Below are 13,500 nucleotides of genomic sequence, written 5' to 3'. Positions count from 1 at the left end.
AGCAGATGCAAACCGCCGATAACTGCCGCCCTGAAAAGAAGCCGTTCAGTAGGTAGCATAGACGAGCCTATAGGCCTGAACTACCCAATACTGCTCTCTGTAGTCCGTAGTCTCCGTACTCCGTCCATAGTGGGTAAGCTGGTAGAAATGCAATGCGCTTGTTGACTCCGCTACTGCATCTTGAGTCGCAACTGCGCTGCTAAATTTTGCGCTGCGACGAAATCAGGAACCTTGAGTCAGTTTTGGTTGTGTTTCTTCTTGATATAAAATTTATACGACCTTATCAGAATGTCTAAACGAGGTAAGAATGGATTTTACCAATAGATCACACATGAAATGATGTAGAACTTTTCAGGACGCGGAGGAGCCTCCGGCTCGAAGTTCCGGATTTCTCTTGGTCTACCGGTTGGAGCCGTAATCAACTGTGCGGATAACACTGGTTCGTGTACTGGCACTTCTGGGTTCTCCCTTTGAAAGTTGGTGTAACTGTTGTATCGACAGTAATGAGTTTCTCGACTAATTTTTAGGAGCGAAAAACCTATACATTATTGCCGTGGGTGGAGTAAAAAGCCGTTTGAACAGACTGCCAGCTGCCGCCGTCGGGGACATGATTATCTGCACAGTCAAGAAGGGAAAACCTGAGTTAAGGAAAAAGGGTACGAGACTACGAGTATGATTAAATTTTAATAGCGTAGCCTTAGTTAGATGGAACCTTGAAATAATATTGAAACGGCTATTAATACATTTGATCAAAGAATTGTCAGATAATGTTTCAAACGTATTCAATCACAAAGTTTTGACAAAACGCATTTTCTCCAGTTTTCATACCTTCGTTAATCATGGCTGATATAGTAAGTAAATTAATACTGTAATAATTAGTGTATTGTATTAGCTATGTTTTACGTGGATATGATGACTTGAAAATGGTTTCATGCGATGTCAATTTGAGCTCGATATCTGTCTGAAAGTTTGTTTAGTAGTAAATACCTAATGACACTCTTGGCCAACGAGTACTATAAAGTGTACACTATTTGATTAAATTGTTTGTGTGAACGAGTGCGGATAGAGAAACTTTGTTTCAGTTATGCAAGGCGTGGTAATCCGTCAACGAAAAGCCTTCCGAAGAAAGGACGGTATGTTTATCTACTTCGAAGATAATGCCGGGGTTATTGTGAATAACAAAGGCGAAATGAAAGGATCAGCCATCACCGGCCCAGTCGCCAAGGAATGTGCAGAATTATGGCCGCGTATTGCATCTAACGCCGGCAGCATTGCTTAAGAAGATCACTTGTTTAACTTTCTCGATCTTTTCTTTATGACTGTCTTCTGTCACCCATCTTTACCCAGGCATTTGAATAAAAGCTTCGCTATGCGAGTTGTTGGAGAGTCCCTCATTATTTTCGTATTTAATAATTTAAGCGATTAAGAAGATCGTCGTTTCCGTGGTGCTGAAAGCTTAAACGCAAATTTTGGAATCAGAAATAACACGGACAATTGAAATACAAAGATCAGATTAATGAAACAACAGACAAATTATGCAAATGTTAACCGCAGACATTCAACGGATAAAAGTCAAAATGAAAGAACTCAAAGGAAAATAAATTGTCACCGACTGAAAATTTAATTTTAAACTCACATTTAGACGCCACAAAAAAATCACGAAAATCCCACATCTACCCGGAATGTTATTGTACTGCTGCCACGGTCTCCGCTAACAACTGAGTAGTCAGTGCTTGTTCCGGTGACTTCACCTCAATTGTAACTCGTTCATCTCCCATTTTTATTAAAACGGCCACTCTTTGTTGCAGGATAGACATGGTGTGCAGAGTGGCCGAGTTGGCCACCTGCTCCACCAAATAGAACTGTCCACGGAAACAAATACGGGAAATCACCTCTGAAAAGTTCATTTTTCCCACCTCCACCTGATTGCGGGACGAAGTGTTTAATTGACCACTTTCCAGTAGTAACGCATATTCATTGTTGGAAATTTGCACGGGAAGCATAAAGGACGAGCAGGATAACTGGAAACGAAAATCTTTCATTTCAGGCACTGATGTGCCAGTCGCATCTACTTTCAAGTAACTGATACTTCCGCGTAGGCTCTGGGGCGTAGCAGAATCGGCTTTAAGCGTGAAAAGCAGTGTCACATTCCAGTTAGCCTTCGGCAACATTTGAGCGAACTTCACCGGCATTTCCATTCCTGCATCCCGGTCAATCCCCAAGCCCACAGAGTCAACCACTTCAAATGTAATATTCTTCAACGATGCGTCCGCTAGCTTGTTCGTAAACACAAAATTGCCGGCAATCTGTCGTGACGATGCATTGGAAATATAAGTGTCGTACTCCACTTTCACATTCTTATCTTCCACTAACGTTATAAATCGTGATAATGAGGTGGTCTCGTCCTGCGGTGAACTGTTAGCTGTTCCTTCTTGCTCAAGCCCAAAGGCTTCTTCGTAACCGGCTTTATCCACTACTTCTGGTACTTCGTCCATTAATTCCTCTTCGGCCGATCGAGAACGGGTTTTGGATCGCAATTTCTTTTTCTTTTTTCCATCTTTTTCTTTCGGGCGCTTCTCTTTGTCTACAGACGATGTTTTCTTAAGGGTCAAGGATTTTGGTCTTTCCACTTCCGATTTTGGCTCTTGAGCAAGCCAAAAATCCATATCATCTTTATCTTTTTTCTCTTCCACGTGCACTACTGAGGCAAGTTCCGCTGGCTTCGGCGTCGGAACTTCGTTATCCTCAATGTTTAACAATGATACTTCAGCCGTGACATTTTCAAAGACCTTCTCCGTCTTTTTCCTTTTGGTCTTCTTTTCATCCTTATCTTTCTTCTTAGATTTCTTTTCCTCTTTTTCTTTTTTCCCTTTTCTTCTTTCCTTTCCTACTGGGTCCTCTTCCTTTTCCATAGGAGACGTTTCTTGATTAGCCACTCTACGGTGCACGTATATGGGCAACCTCTCCTCCGCTCGCAGCGGAGATTGTATATCGATATCCAACGCTTTGTATGGATCATTGGCATTTTCCTCGTGGTCAGACCACGTAGCACCTTCAGGCATCTCCCCAGCGCCACGGTTAACTTGATGAGCGACGGCGCCTCCCTCTTCCTCGTCGCTTTCTGCTTTAGCCTTTTTCTTGCTTTTCTTACTCTTTTTACTAACCGGTTCTTCAGATTTCTTCTTCTTTCGTATATATTCTTGCGAAGATGTCAGTCCTGGGATAATTCCACTAGTCTGCTCAGTGCTCGGTGTCTCTGGACTAGAAAAAATGCTGCCAGACGAACGACGCTGGTTAGCCTTGCCACTTGCTTTAAGATAATTCGGATTGCTAGCTTGTTCTTGCAAACGTCGCTGACGCAATTCGTCCAGTTCTTTTTCCGATGGTTCAGGCCGACTTGGTTGTCTTTCTTCGGGAATTTCCTGCGCGACCAAATTATTACAGACATTATTAAGCGATTTTTTAAAAATTATTGTACTGGCATCTCAACAAGCGTGCAACAAACGCAATTATAATCACTTGACGTAGCCGACTTTTTCTGAATTCTTTGCAGTAAAAAAGGTAAAGCGCACATCCACGTGAAAAAAATACGAAGTCAAGATTGCGCGGAAACTTACGTCGAAATGTGCTGGCGGTTTTTTAACTTTTTTGAACATTTTTTTAGGCGATTGAACCCTTTCCAGATCCTCATCTGATTCTTCTTCACTGCTCTCTTTCGCTACAACAGGTTCATTAATCCATGCCTCCAAATTTAACCCATCAGGAATGGGAACTTTACGCTGAGCCTGGGCGGCCACAGGATTTAATTCTCCCGAATACAGCAACTGAACAGCGCCAGCAATTCTGTCGCCCCTTTCAGCCATTTTCCTCAAAGCCTGAACAACTTGGAGCAGTGTAGAAGCCTATAAGCAAAATACGAATTCACATAAGAATTTGCATTTAAGGACGCTTAACAGTGAAAGCTATTGCACCGATCTACTGTCGCGAAGCGTTATAAACAAATCCAGTCTGAGAGTTTTCACGAATCGATCACACTTAAAATACGTACTGTAATATACGGTACAAAGTGTTGCAGATCGATAGATAAGTAACCTGGTGCACAAAAATCAATAGACCAAAAAATGCAATAGATAATTGGCACTCAAATTACAGCGCCTCACCCTCTCCTGCACTTCAAGATCAGAACTGCCGACAAACATGGGCAACCGATCGACAAGCATCTGCCCGACCGCTTTCACGGTATCATAGTCGTCTTCCGCTTCCGCTTTGGCAATGACTTTAGAATAAAGTTTTCCGATATTCTGAACGTACACTGCCTGTACGTGTGCTGGATAGCTGATGACCTTCGACTTCAACATAGCTTCCATGGTCAAGCGTGGATCAATTAAGTGCCTGCTAAATGCCATTTAGAAAACAATAGAACCCACTGACTTTATTTTAAAAGGCGTGAAAACTTACTCAGAAAATTCACCACATATCCACGCCGCTGACAACAGCACTTCGTGTATGGTACTACCATGGGCAGTCAAAGGAAGACGATGGGCGTTTTCCAATAAAATAGCCTGAAAGATAACTCATCTAGTGTTTGACCTAACTCAACCGTTGCTATAAAATTCAGATACGGTTATACTTACCATTTGCTGCACTGTAAAATGGCGGATCGACGGCACACGAACAGCCACATCGAGCAACTGCGTAGCGATTTGCGATCCGTGATGAGTTCCTTCCATTTTTGTTAGGTCAACCAAAACACTAACGTACCTAAATTTCAAACACAAAAATAATTTTATAATTGCACAAATAATGAAACTTGAACGGTAAAAATAATACGCAACAAAGACGAACAATGTTTGCCGGACGAGCAATACCAGGAAAAACCATTAAGGAAGTGCATGATGGCCTTAATTAAACTTCGTTTTATACTTACCATTCGAAATCGACAACGTGCTGATAATTGTTCTGCGAACAGATATGAATAATTTTGGTTAAAAGCTCATCCCGATAAGTAGAGCCTTCAGCCTTGGCCATGTGATCCATCAGCTTTTTAACAATATCAATCAGTGTCTTCTTGCTGACCATCCCATATAACAAATCCAGTGCCCGCAGTCGAATGCTTTCATCCCGATCATCCAGACACTGCAGAATCAAATCTTTCAGAGACAGCACACTTTTCGGGTGGGCCTGGAGGATTTTAGACATGGCGAGTAAACCTAGATACTTCAGGTTTTGATCGGAATCCTCAATCAAAATGCGCAACTTTTGCACGCACAACTGAATGGATGATGTATGATCAGGTAATCCAGATGCCATGGACAGCAGCACGGCAATCACCGTATTGATGCATTCGTACAGAAGCGACATGGCCGATGTGCTGTGGATCAATGTAGTCAATGGTTCGATCAATTTCTTGCCCAGACGCGGTTCCAACGGCGTCAAAGCCCCGAACAGTTTGATAATCTTGATCAACATCCAATTATTGGTAGAATTGGTCATCAATTTAAAAAATGTCGGGGCCAAAGCTAAATAGTTTTTCGGGTGCTTTCGCGCCAGTTCACAAATGACATTGACCGCAGCAGACTGCACACCCGGATCGGGATCCTCAAGTTTTTCTTTTAGACGACCGAAACATGGTCGCAGCGCATCCGGGTATTTCAGAAAAACTTTGTACAGCAGAAGGACGGCACGCTTACGAATGTAAGGTTTGGATGAGGTCAGCAACGACATTGCCTGAAATTAAATTAAATCATTAAGATTTAAGATCACCTAATAAAACATAACAATTTAAAGCAATAACGATCAATCAAAAATCAAATGCAAGAAAGAATATTTAATGCAAAATTGGTGAAAACGTGTAAAAATTTTATTGCCTGCAGTAATACGATAGGTTAAAAACAACGCATGGCAACTTACGTCGTTCGCTAAATCTCTGGCTAAATCATTGGAAATAAAACAAGCTAGTCCGCCGAGTGCCACGCTCGCATCGTACAGATTCGGTGATGTTATATCTTTCCGTATCATATTCGTCGTCAGCATGAGTACTTCTGTATCCTCCGAGAAACTCTGCGAGGCAGCCAAATAGCCAATACGTTTACAGGTGAATTTCGTCGAGCTCATCACTTCAATAACGTTGAATGCCGCCCACGAAATATCGTAGCCCAACATCTGCAGATACGTCAGCTTCTCGATAGCGTTCATCTTCACCGCCATGTTATCCTGCTTCAGCTCCTGCTTAATCTCATCCAAGCACTGCGATATGTAGCGGGCCTGCAAAGCAAGACGATTACAGCACCACCATATGCGAGAAAGTGGCAGTGTTGACATACTTCGTTGTCGCGGTTATTGCGAATGCCCCGGACCAAATCCGTCAGGCTTTTGTCGAATAACCGTTCCAGGTTGCCTTTCACTTTCCGTAGAGCCATATCCATTGTTAAGGGTCCAGCCGAAGAAACCGCAACTCTCGGGAAAGACTGCGTCCACGGACGATAGGATCAGCTGCAAAGTTGCTGCCCCGTGTCAGCTTCTAACAACTTGCAAGATCACTGAATGACTGAATTCCATGATTATCTTCGTAAGAAATGTGCTACGGAAGGATATCCGGTCACAGCTAGAACCAGAGACCTACAAAAGTCGTGGTATGGTGAAGTCCATGCCTCACCCCCGAGCAGTATTGCAAAGCTTGTGACAGCGTAGCAGTAGTTGGAAAATTAAAATGCCAGAACTTTTACCTTCGAGGCAGACGCAAGTTGAATCTTTTGCTGCGTTGTACGTTTCGCTCGCAGCCCTTGTTTACGAAATTTAATTCTTCGAGTTACAGTTTAAGGAGCAATGGGAGCACTGCTGTTTATACAATTATCTCACAAATTTGGAAACTTTTCATCAAAGCGGCACTGAATTGTAACAGGAATTCTGTTGACAGAAACATTTTTATTTTTTCGAGACCTAACGATAATTAACACCGCTTTCTGTCCTTGGGGGCTTAACTGACTGCAGCGAGTCCCTGTAAAGTACACACCAGACAGGCAGGGCCAAAGTCAGGGCATCGTTTGGAGATTGCAGAATTAAGTTTGTTTTGGATTTAAAACACATATCATGGCTGCTTTTCAGTTTTCATAGCTCCGAGTCCTTAGAACTTCATCGGTCGCAATTTTTTTTGTGTTTAGCCGTTACGGTGATCCTTCTATTTTGAGGATAATTTTTATTTTATTGATTTATGACATCATATTTTTATTGATTTGCGTAACGGGATAACGCAGATCCGGATTACCAGATATACTTAATTTGTAATGTTATCGAATATCGACTGCCACTTTTGCGCTGGAGGATTTTAGTTTTTATGGAAATTCTCGTTATCAGAGCTGGGAGATTATGGATCGTGGAATCCTGAAGAAAAGATGAAAATTCTGTTGTAGTTTTGTTAATGTTTTCAGCGTAGTAGCGTGGAACAGGTTGAACCACTGGAGTGCCAGTTGTGCTGTACAGCCTGTACTCTGTGTGCAGTACTGTAAACTGTAAAGAGCGTTCTTGTTACCTTGTAGTTTTAGTTTCTCAGGTTTTGGAATTTGAATATAGTGGGGCGATGTAGTCATTATGTTTTCAGTGTAAACGCACTGTTTTATGATTGGCTTGTGAATTTTTTAGCTTGCTTTTGGTTTTAATTTTTGGCAAGTCACTTTGGGAATTTAATGGATCCCGGATTCGAGCGCCACTCGAATTTGATGATGATGCACGGGCAAATGCCGCAGCCCGGAATGGCTCCGATGGGGATGATGCACATGGCGCCTCATCCTCATGGACCGCAGGGTATGTCTATGCCTGACATGATGCCTGGGATGACTGCTGGAATGCAAGACAGAAAAGTTCTTCACGAGGCACCCAGCGGCCCACCGCCCCCGAAAAAGAAGAAAAAGTCAAGTGCCAAGTAGGTCTCAGCGAATCACGTTAATTAACTGTTAAAATTGGCTCATTATTGGATTTTTATTGGGAATGAAGATTGTGTGCGTATAATTTTAGGATCTCAGTATAAATTAACGGCCTTTTTAGTGAAATAAATCTGCGCTACCTCTGAGCGCGAAGCTGTTGCCTGTGCGTCGGGCATCACTTCAATGCTCCCTTTATTCCCTTCACAGTGTTTACGACACTTCATTTAATTTCTTGTAGTCTTGGTATTTATGCATATTTTTATTGGTTGGCGTTTATTTATCTTCATTTATGTCTATTTTCCACCGAGTTCAACTTAAACTAATTTCTTTACTAGAGAAAAATGCTATCGACAGCCGACAGGCTACGACAGCTGACCACGCTATTGACCAGTGACCACTAATTACACGTACATGGCTCTTTAGCCTTAACTGCAGAAAACGTAAAACGGGAGAGAAGGGGAGTTTTATGCTGTTTGTGCTTACGTTACGTAATTTTTTTCTGCTTTCGTAGATCTCAGCAGAACGCAGCTATTCCGCCGCCCCACGCAATGTCTGTGGGGATGAGCATGCCTGGTCAGATGGACTCCGGTTTAGCCATGGCTCGAGATACAGGCCCGATAATGGTGCAAAACCCTTTCGATGACTTTCCAGAGCAGCGTCATTCCGTTCCCATGCAGCATCCCGGCAACTTCCGCATGGGCGGCATGCCACCGGGGCATCCTGGAATGCCGCCTCCGCATGGCCAGCAGAGGATGCAGTTCGCTTCTCCTCCGCAACCGATGCCGCCCTATTCTCAACCGCCTCATATGCACCCCCATGGACCCAACATCAACGTGCAGCAGCTACAACATCAGATGGAAATGCGCTCCATTGGTCAGCAAGGGCCACCGAGGATGGGTCATCCCGATGCGGCCGGTAACACTATATATCCGGAAGATAAATTTATGGTCTTCAATTCTCAGAATCCCAATGCTCCGCCCATCTATCCCTGTGGACGGTGTCATAAGGAAGTCCACGAGAATGATCAGGTGGGCGGAAATTATCAAGTAATGACCGTAGAACTCGCTTATGACATTGAGACGGGGTTTTGTTTTGGTCATCTAGACGGTGTTTTGCGAAAGCGGATGCAATTTTTGGTTCCACCGCGCTTGCACAGGACTTACGGAGGCGGCTAATAAGTACTTGGCTATGGAGCATTATGCCGAGTGGATCTGCGAAAATTGTGTGCATCGTAATCCAGGCCCCTTCGTTAAACTGAAGCCATGATTTAAGGACAAAGATCCTCAGCGCCAAGGGTTGTTTGCCATGACGAAATGTATAAAATCAGCTATCATGTTCTGTTTGTGTGTAACAAATTGGTTGCTTTCCTTGTTCAGTAATTTATGTACGACGTTACTGTGTGGTTGTTGTTTTTGCATAGCACATTGTGCATTTTGAAGAATCATTTGGCTTCAGTCATTTTGATTCAGTAACTTTTAATTTACAGTTACAGTTTTAAAGATTCAACTGGTTAGTGGTTCACTTCAATTCCTCAAATTAAAAACCATAAGTACTTCTAGATATACGCAACGGTTTGTCTTCACGTTTAGAAATATACACCGGTAATAACTCGGATCAGTTTTGAGTGCGCTCACTTACTGTTTAATTTTTCTTACCATTTTTAAAAAAATTAGTACCCAAATTTCGCAAAATCGACATCTCCCAAAATAGTCTTTGGAGAATGGAGACTTTAAGTACAGACTGTACAGTCATTAAGCTGTCCAAAACTCTAAATTGGAAACCGCTTTGGGGTTTGTCGCTTTCTTCTTTTTTTGCAACTTTCTTCAGTCAGCAGTTAAATGCAGTGTATAAATAATAATTTTAAGTTTAGCTGCATTTAATGCCAATCCGCCAGTCCCTGGCGGATGATGCACTAGTAGTCAGTATACAGAAACGTGCTACTCTGCAGATGCTACGCGTAGGTAGGTACTTCGATGTGTAGGTGTTAGTTCTGAATTTTTATTTTTAAACATAGTTCACCGAGTTTCCACCTGATGGGTTGTTTTATGCAGTTCTTGTTTCCTTTTTTAGAAACCGTTGGTTCTAGCTTTTTTTACGGGAATGTCATACAGTTCGCACCAGCAACTGAAGCGACGGACAGGGAAATCTGGGAGCGAGCGTCGTATCTATTTGGGTCAACTTATAAGGGAAATACAAACCACCAAATCTAGATCGTCAAAGCAGCAGATCTTGGCGAATTTGGCAAATTTCGCTTATGATCCCATTAACTACCCACATTTTCATGAATTACGGGTGTTAGATGTGTTTCTGGAGCAGCTCCACTCGACCGATCCTCTTCTAATTCAGTTTGCATTGGCGGGATTAGCGAACAGCTGTTTGGATCCATACAATCGGGAGAAGTTAATCAGTCATGGTATTGTTTCTGTGGCCGTGGGATTTGCTGGAAACAAAAGCAGTGCAGTTTGTCTCTCCGCCTTGACAATCTTGTACTATTTTACGGATATTGGATGTAAGGAAATGTCGGATAGACCGGATTTCCTTGCAGTTCTGGATAGTTTAGCTTCGGGAGAAACTGGGCAAGTTCGGAATATAGCGTCGGTTTTAATCGCTGCAGTGTCCAGACAACGAAGAATGCTGACATCCTCATAGACCCATGGAAAATTCGAATTTCGGTGGAAAGCCGAGCTTTGCCTTCGTATTTCTCCAGTTTGAATGGTATGAGTAAAGAGCATGTACTGTATAATAAAAGATTGAAGATCATCGCAGGGTATTCGAGTGCTTGAGTCAGCTTGACTGCAGTTTGTGCAGCCAGAATATGTCTGAAATTTCTGTATCCGAGCCACACCAAGCAGCACACTGATATAATTATGTTGTTAATGTTGTTTAAGATTTTGAGTTATTTTGTTTTATGTAATGACTAATGAGTAACATCATAAGTCATTATCGGCAATATTTGCAGTTATTTTTGACGAGAAAACTCTTAAGGAGTGTGACTTTAATTGTGGTAAATCCGTAAATGGCACGATTTTGGTTTTGTTGGTTTTATTTGACTGATATTGATGTGTTATTCATGTTATTCAGTTTATCATAAAAGTTGTTATTTTCTGTCTAGGGTTCACTGGAGTTGATAGAGAGATTTTACAAAGACATTATGGAGCTTCGATTGAGCACAGAGATGCTAAGACATTTCGCTGGAGTGTGAAATCATTTACCACCTGAACTTAAATTACCCATTCACGCGTTAAATGAAATCAATGGCCGAATAATACGAAAATTCTGGACCATTATGTGGTTATGCCACTTCGATGCTTTTCGTTTTGTTTTAGAACTTGTGGTTGATACATCACGAATGACGATGTTGCGTTAAAGGCCAATCTCGCTCGGTTGCGTACGAGAAAGATAGAATTTGAGAATCTGTTAACTACTTAGATAACTTGCTTAGTATCTTGACTGAGATTACAATTGCTTTGCAAATTATCTATTAAATATTAGGAGGTAGACACATAATGGAAACGCAAAATGCTTGAACATGTTTGCGAAACGGTGTAATTCATTAACCAAGCACCATTCACTTCAAAGGCGAAACAGATTGTACAAAATAATAAAACAAAACGTATTGTATTAAATTTTATGAGTGCCGGAAGTGAGGTTAAAAGTCGACAACAAGCCGGTATTCGCAAATAGAGATCCTTCTATCTATATTTGTTGATACTGGTTGCGGTAAATTGTAAAGTTTAATGGTAGACAACTGAGCGTCGCCGACGTATGAATTGCACTGCAACCTTGAAATATTTATTTACAAAAATTTGGCCCAGCTTGTGAAATATTTTTATCAATTTGCAGCTTAAAAAACTCCGACTAGAAAGCACTAGTAGTCAGTTTGCTAATTCGCTGCGTACTACAGTACCGAGTACCCTACTACTACGAGTACAGATTTGAATTCCATCGTTTTTCTGGTAAATTCCAGAATGTGCATAAATTATTATGACAATCTGAATCTGCAACAACATTTTTAATCATTATTATCCCTGCAGAAACAGCTTTATATTGTTTGCGCAGTTTGACTACAATTTAATGGTAAGATCTCAAGTATCACGTTACGATGATTGTATCATGTATCTATATGTACCATCGAGGCATTACGAAAGCTACAGGCATAAAATCGACTGCGACGGTGTCAGGATAGTGGAGACGATGTACTGTGTCGCCCGTAGACTTACATTCAACTTTGAAATTCTAGAATTCCTTGTACCTTTGTTTATAAGTCTCCAGGAACACCTCAAAAGAAAGAGAATAATTTGTTGTTTCTTCTGATACTAAGTTAGCGCGGATCCGCTGCAAATTAGATGCGATATGAGTGTTTTTATTTAACATGGAAGTCTATGGAAGAAGCCTGCACTTGTGGCTATGCTTGTGGTGCGGATTTACTGTGGACGGCTGCAGTCTTCCGACTAAGTTGCTGACTATCTGTCACTATCAGTATGTGAACACTATCTGAAATACGAGTCCAGAAATTTATGTTTTCACTTGACTTTGTTTCCTGGACTTTAATCATTAAGAAAACGGCCATGGTTGCAGCTTAACCACTCTTTGAAGACACACCAGTACCTTGGCTCTTGGATCCACCATGTGCGAGGCCAAACTGCTTTTAACTCAACTTTTACCGCTAGAATTTTCGGGGACAGTGACGAAACATCATGTTTTTCAGTTTTAAACAAAAAAAACCCATTTAGACGCAAGGAAATTTCGTTCTGCTGGAACGCAAAGAGCGCGCAAGCCTATGGAGTTCGCAAGATCGGTCTCCTCCACCGTGACGTCATCGTACAGGCTGCCAGTTCGATTTTATGCCTTAGAGCTTTCGTAATGCCTCGGTACCATGTATCTACCACTATTGTTGACATTAGGCTGCATGCTAGCTCTAGCTTGCAGATTTCTACTCTCAGGGGCGTCACAGGTCTGGCAAAATGGGGGTGTCAAATTTTGACAGGGGGGCAAACTCAATATGAAAAATCAAAAAAATTGACGGGGGGCAAACGGTTTTCTGAAGTCAAAGTAATTTGACAGGGGTGTCAAATGACAATTTTTTAAATTGAACATTGATTTTTTGAGGCGAGGTTTACCTGAGAAAAATTTCAGATCTACCGGTTATGCTTAAGAATTTCTCTTATTAATAAATAAATTCAAAGCGCAGTGATGTTACATGTCACCGCCCGGCGCCCCTATATTCATATTATTGTATACTATTCATATTGCATACTATTCATATTGCAATACGCTAACGCAATATCCGTTCAGCTGTTGCCTATTCGTATAATACTATAATATATTATTATATATATAAATCAGGAAAGTTTCATATTTTTTGTAGAAGCCGAAGCGTAATATAGAGTAGCTGACCATGAGTAGCACCATAATACGAGCACCTCGTACCATGAGTAGCACCTCGTACGATTATGCCCTGTTTACTGTTGATTTATAAATTATTAGACCATGTGCGTTGGTTACTTGTATGGCCGACAAGTAAGGATCCATCTATACAAGTTACGTCATGACCGAACCCACACCGCGGCGATTCGCTGCC

General features: G+C 41.7%; 3 protein-coding genes across 4 annotated transcripts; 2 read left to right on the top strand and 1 right to left on the bottom strand.

Moving 5' to 3' along the window:
* Nucleotides 1-145: 145 nt before the first annotated feature.
* On the top strand, nucleotides 146-1,375 carry LOC129580824 (60S ribosomal protein L23). The gene is made up of 4 exons (XM_055471515.1): nucleotides 146-301; nucleotides 356-439; nucleotides 528-656; nucleotides 1,083-1,375. The coding sequence occupies exons 1-4, from the start codon at nucleotides 289-291 to the stop codon at nucleotides 1,277-1,279; spliced, it is 423 nt and encodes a 140-aa protein (XP_055327490.1). The 5' UTR covers nucleotides 146-288; the 3' UTR covers nucleotides 1,280-1,375.
* LOC129580823 (AP-3 complex subunit delta-1-like) lies at nucleotides 1,374-6,797 on the bottom strand. 2 transcript variants are annotated; one of them, XM_055471513.1, is made up of 9 exons: nucleotides 6,726-6,797; nucleotides 6,324-6,618; nucleotides 5,911-6,264; nucleotides 4,928-5,727; nucleotides 4,635-4,761; nucleotides 4,459-4,562; nucleotides 4,161-4,395; nucleotides 3,618-3,902; nucleotides 1,374-3,422 (listed from the first exon to the last, which is right to left on the bottom strand). In XM_055471513.1, the coding sequence occupies exons 2-9, from the start codon at nucleotides 6,423-6,425 to the stop codon at nucleotides 1,686-1,688; spliced, it is 3,744 nt and encodes a 1,247-aa protein (XP_055327488.1). In that variant the 5' UTR covers nucleotides 6,426-6,618; nucleotides 6,726-6,797; the 3' UTR covers nucleotides 1,374-1,685. The 2 variants fall into 2 exon arrangements, with proteins under 2 accessions (XP_055327488.1, XP_055327489.1); XM_055471514.1 differs by having other exon boundaries at nucleotides 1,375-3,422; nucleotides 4,161-4,392.
* Nucleotides 6,798-6,892: 95 nt separating this feature from the next.
* Nucleotides 6,893-9,477, top strand: LOC129580927 (protein pygopus-like). The gene is made up of 3 exons (XM_055471691.1): nucleotides 6,893-7,918; nucleotides 8,431-8,947; nucleotides 9,024-9,477. The coding sequence occupies exons 1-3, from the start codon at nucleotides 7,683-7,685 to the stop codon at nucleotides 9,183-9,185; spliced, it is 915 nt and encodes a 304-aa protein (XP_055327666.1). The 5' UTR covers nucleotides 6,893-7,682; the 3' UTR covers nucleotides 9,186-9,477.
* The last annotated feature ends 4,023 nt before the right edge of the window (nucleotides 9,478-13,500 follow it).

This window comes from Paramacrobiotus metropolitanus, unplaced genomic scaffold (assembly GCF_019649055.1).
Source record: "Paramacrobiotus metropolitanus isolate TYO unplaced genomic scaffold, Prichtersi_v1.0 Parri_scaffold0000005, whole genome shotgun sequence".
Taxonomy (NCBI): domain Eukaryota; kingdom Metazoa; phylum Tardigrada; class Eutardigrada; order Parachela; family Macrobiotidae; genus Paramacrobiotus; species Paramacrobiotus metropolitanus.
Note: the sequence above shows the minus strand (reverse complement) of the source record. Positions and strands in the feature narration are given on the sequence as shown.

Bases quoted from the DNA above. Each gene is read 5' to 3' on its own strand.
- LOC129580824 (XM_055471515.1), top strand. The intron at 440-527 runs GTTCGTGTACTG...ACTAATTTTTAG, and splicing joins CAACTGTGCGGATAACACTG to GAGCGAAAAACCTATACATT. The intron at 657-1,082 runs GTACGAGACTAC...ACTTTGTTTCAG, and splicing joins ACCTGAGTTAAGGAAAAAGG to TTATGCAAGGCGTGGTAATC.
- LOC129580927 (XM_055471691.1), top strand. From the start codon at position 7,683: ATGGATCCCGGATTCGAGCGCCACTCGAATTTGATGATGATGCACGGG. The intron at 7,919-8,430 runs GTAGGTCTCAGC...CTGCTTTCGTAG, and splicing joins AAGAAAAAGTCAAGTGCCAA to ATCTCAGCAGAACGCAGCTA. The intron at 8,948-9,023 runs GTGGGCGGAAAT...TTGGTCATCTAG, and splicing joins AAGTCCACGAGAATGATCAG to ACGGTGTTTTGCGAAAGCGG.
- LOC129580823 (XM_055471513.1), bottom strand. From the start codon at position 6,425: ATGGATATGGCTCTACGGAAAGTGAAAGGCAACCTGGAACGGTTATTC. The intron at 6,265-6,323 runs GTATGTCAACAC...CTTGCTTTGCAG, and splicing joins GCAATAACCGCGACAACGAA to GCCCGCTACATATCGCAGTG. The intron at 4,396-4,458 runs GTAAGTTTTCAC...AATGGCATTTAG, and splicing joins ATATGTGGTGAATTTTCTGA to CAGGCACTTAATTGATCCAC.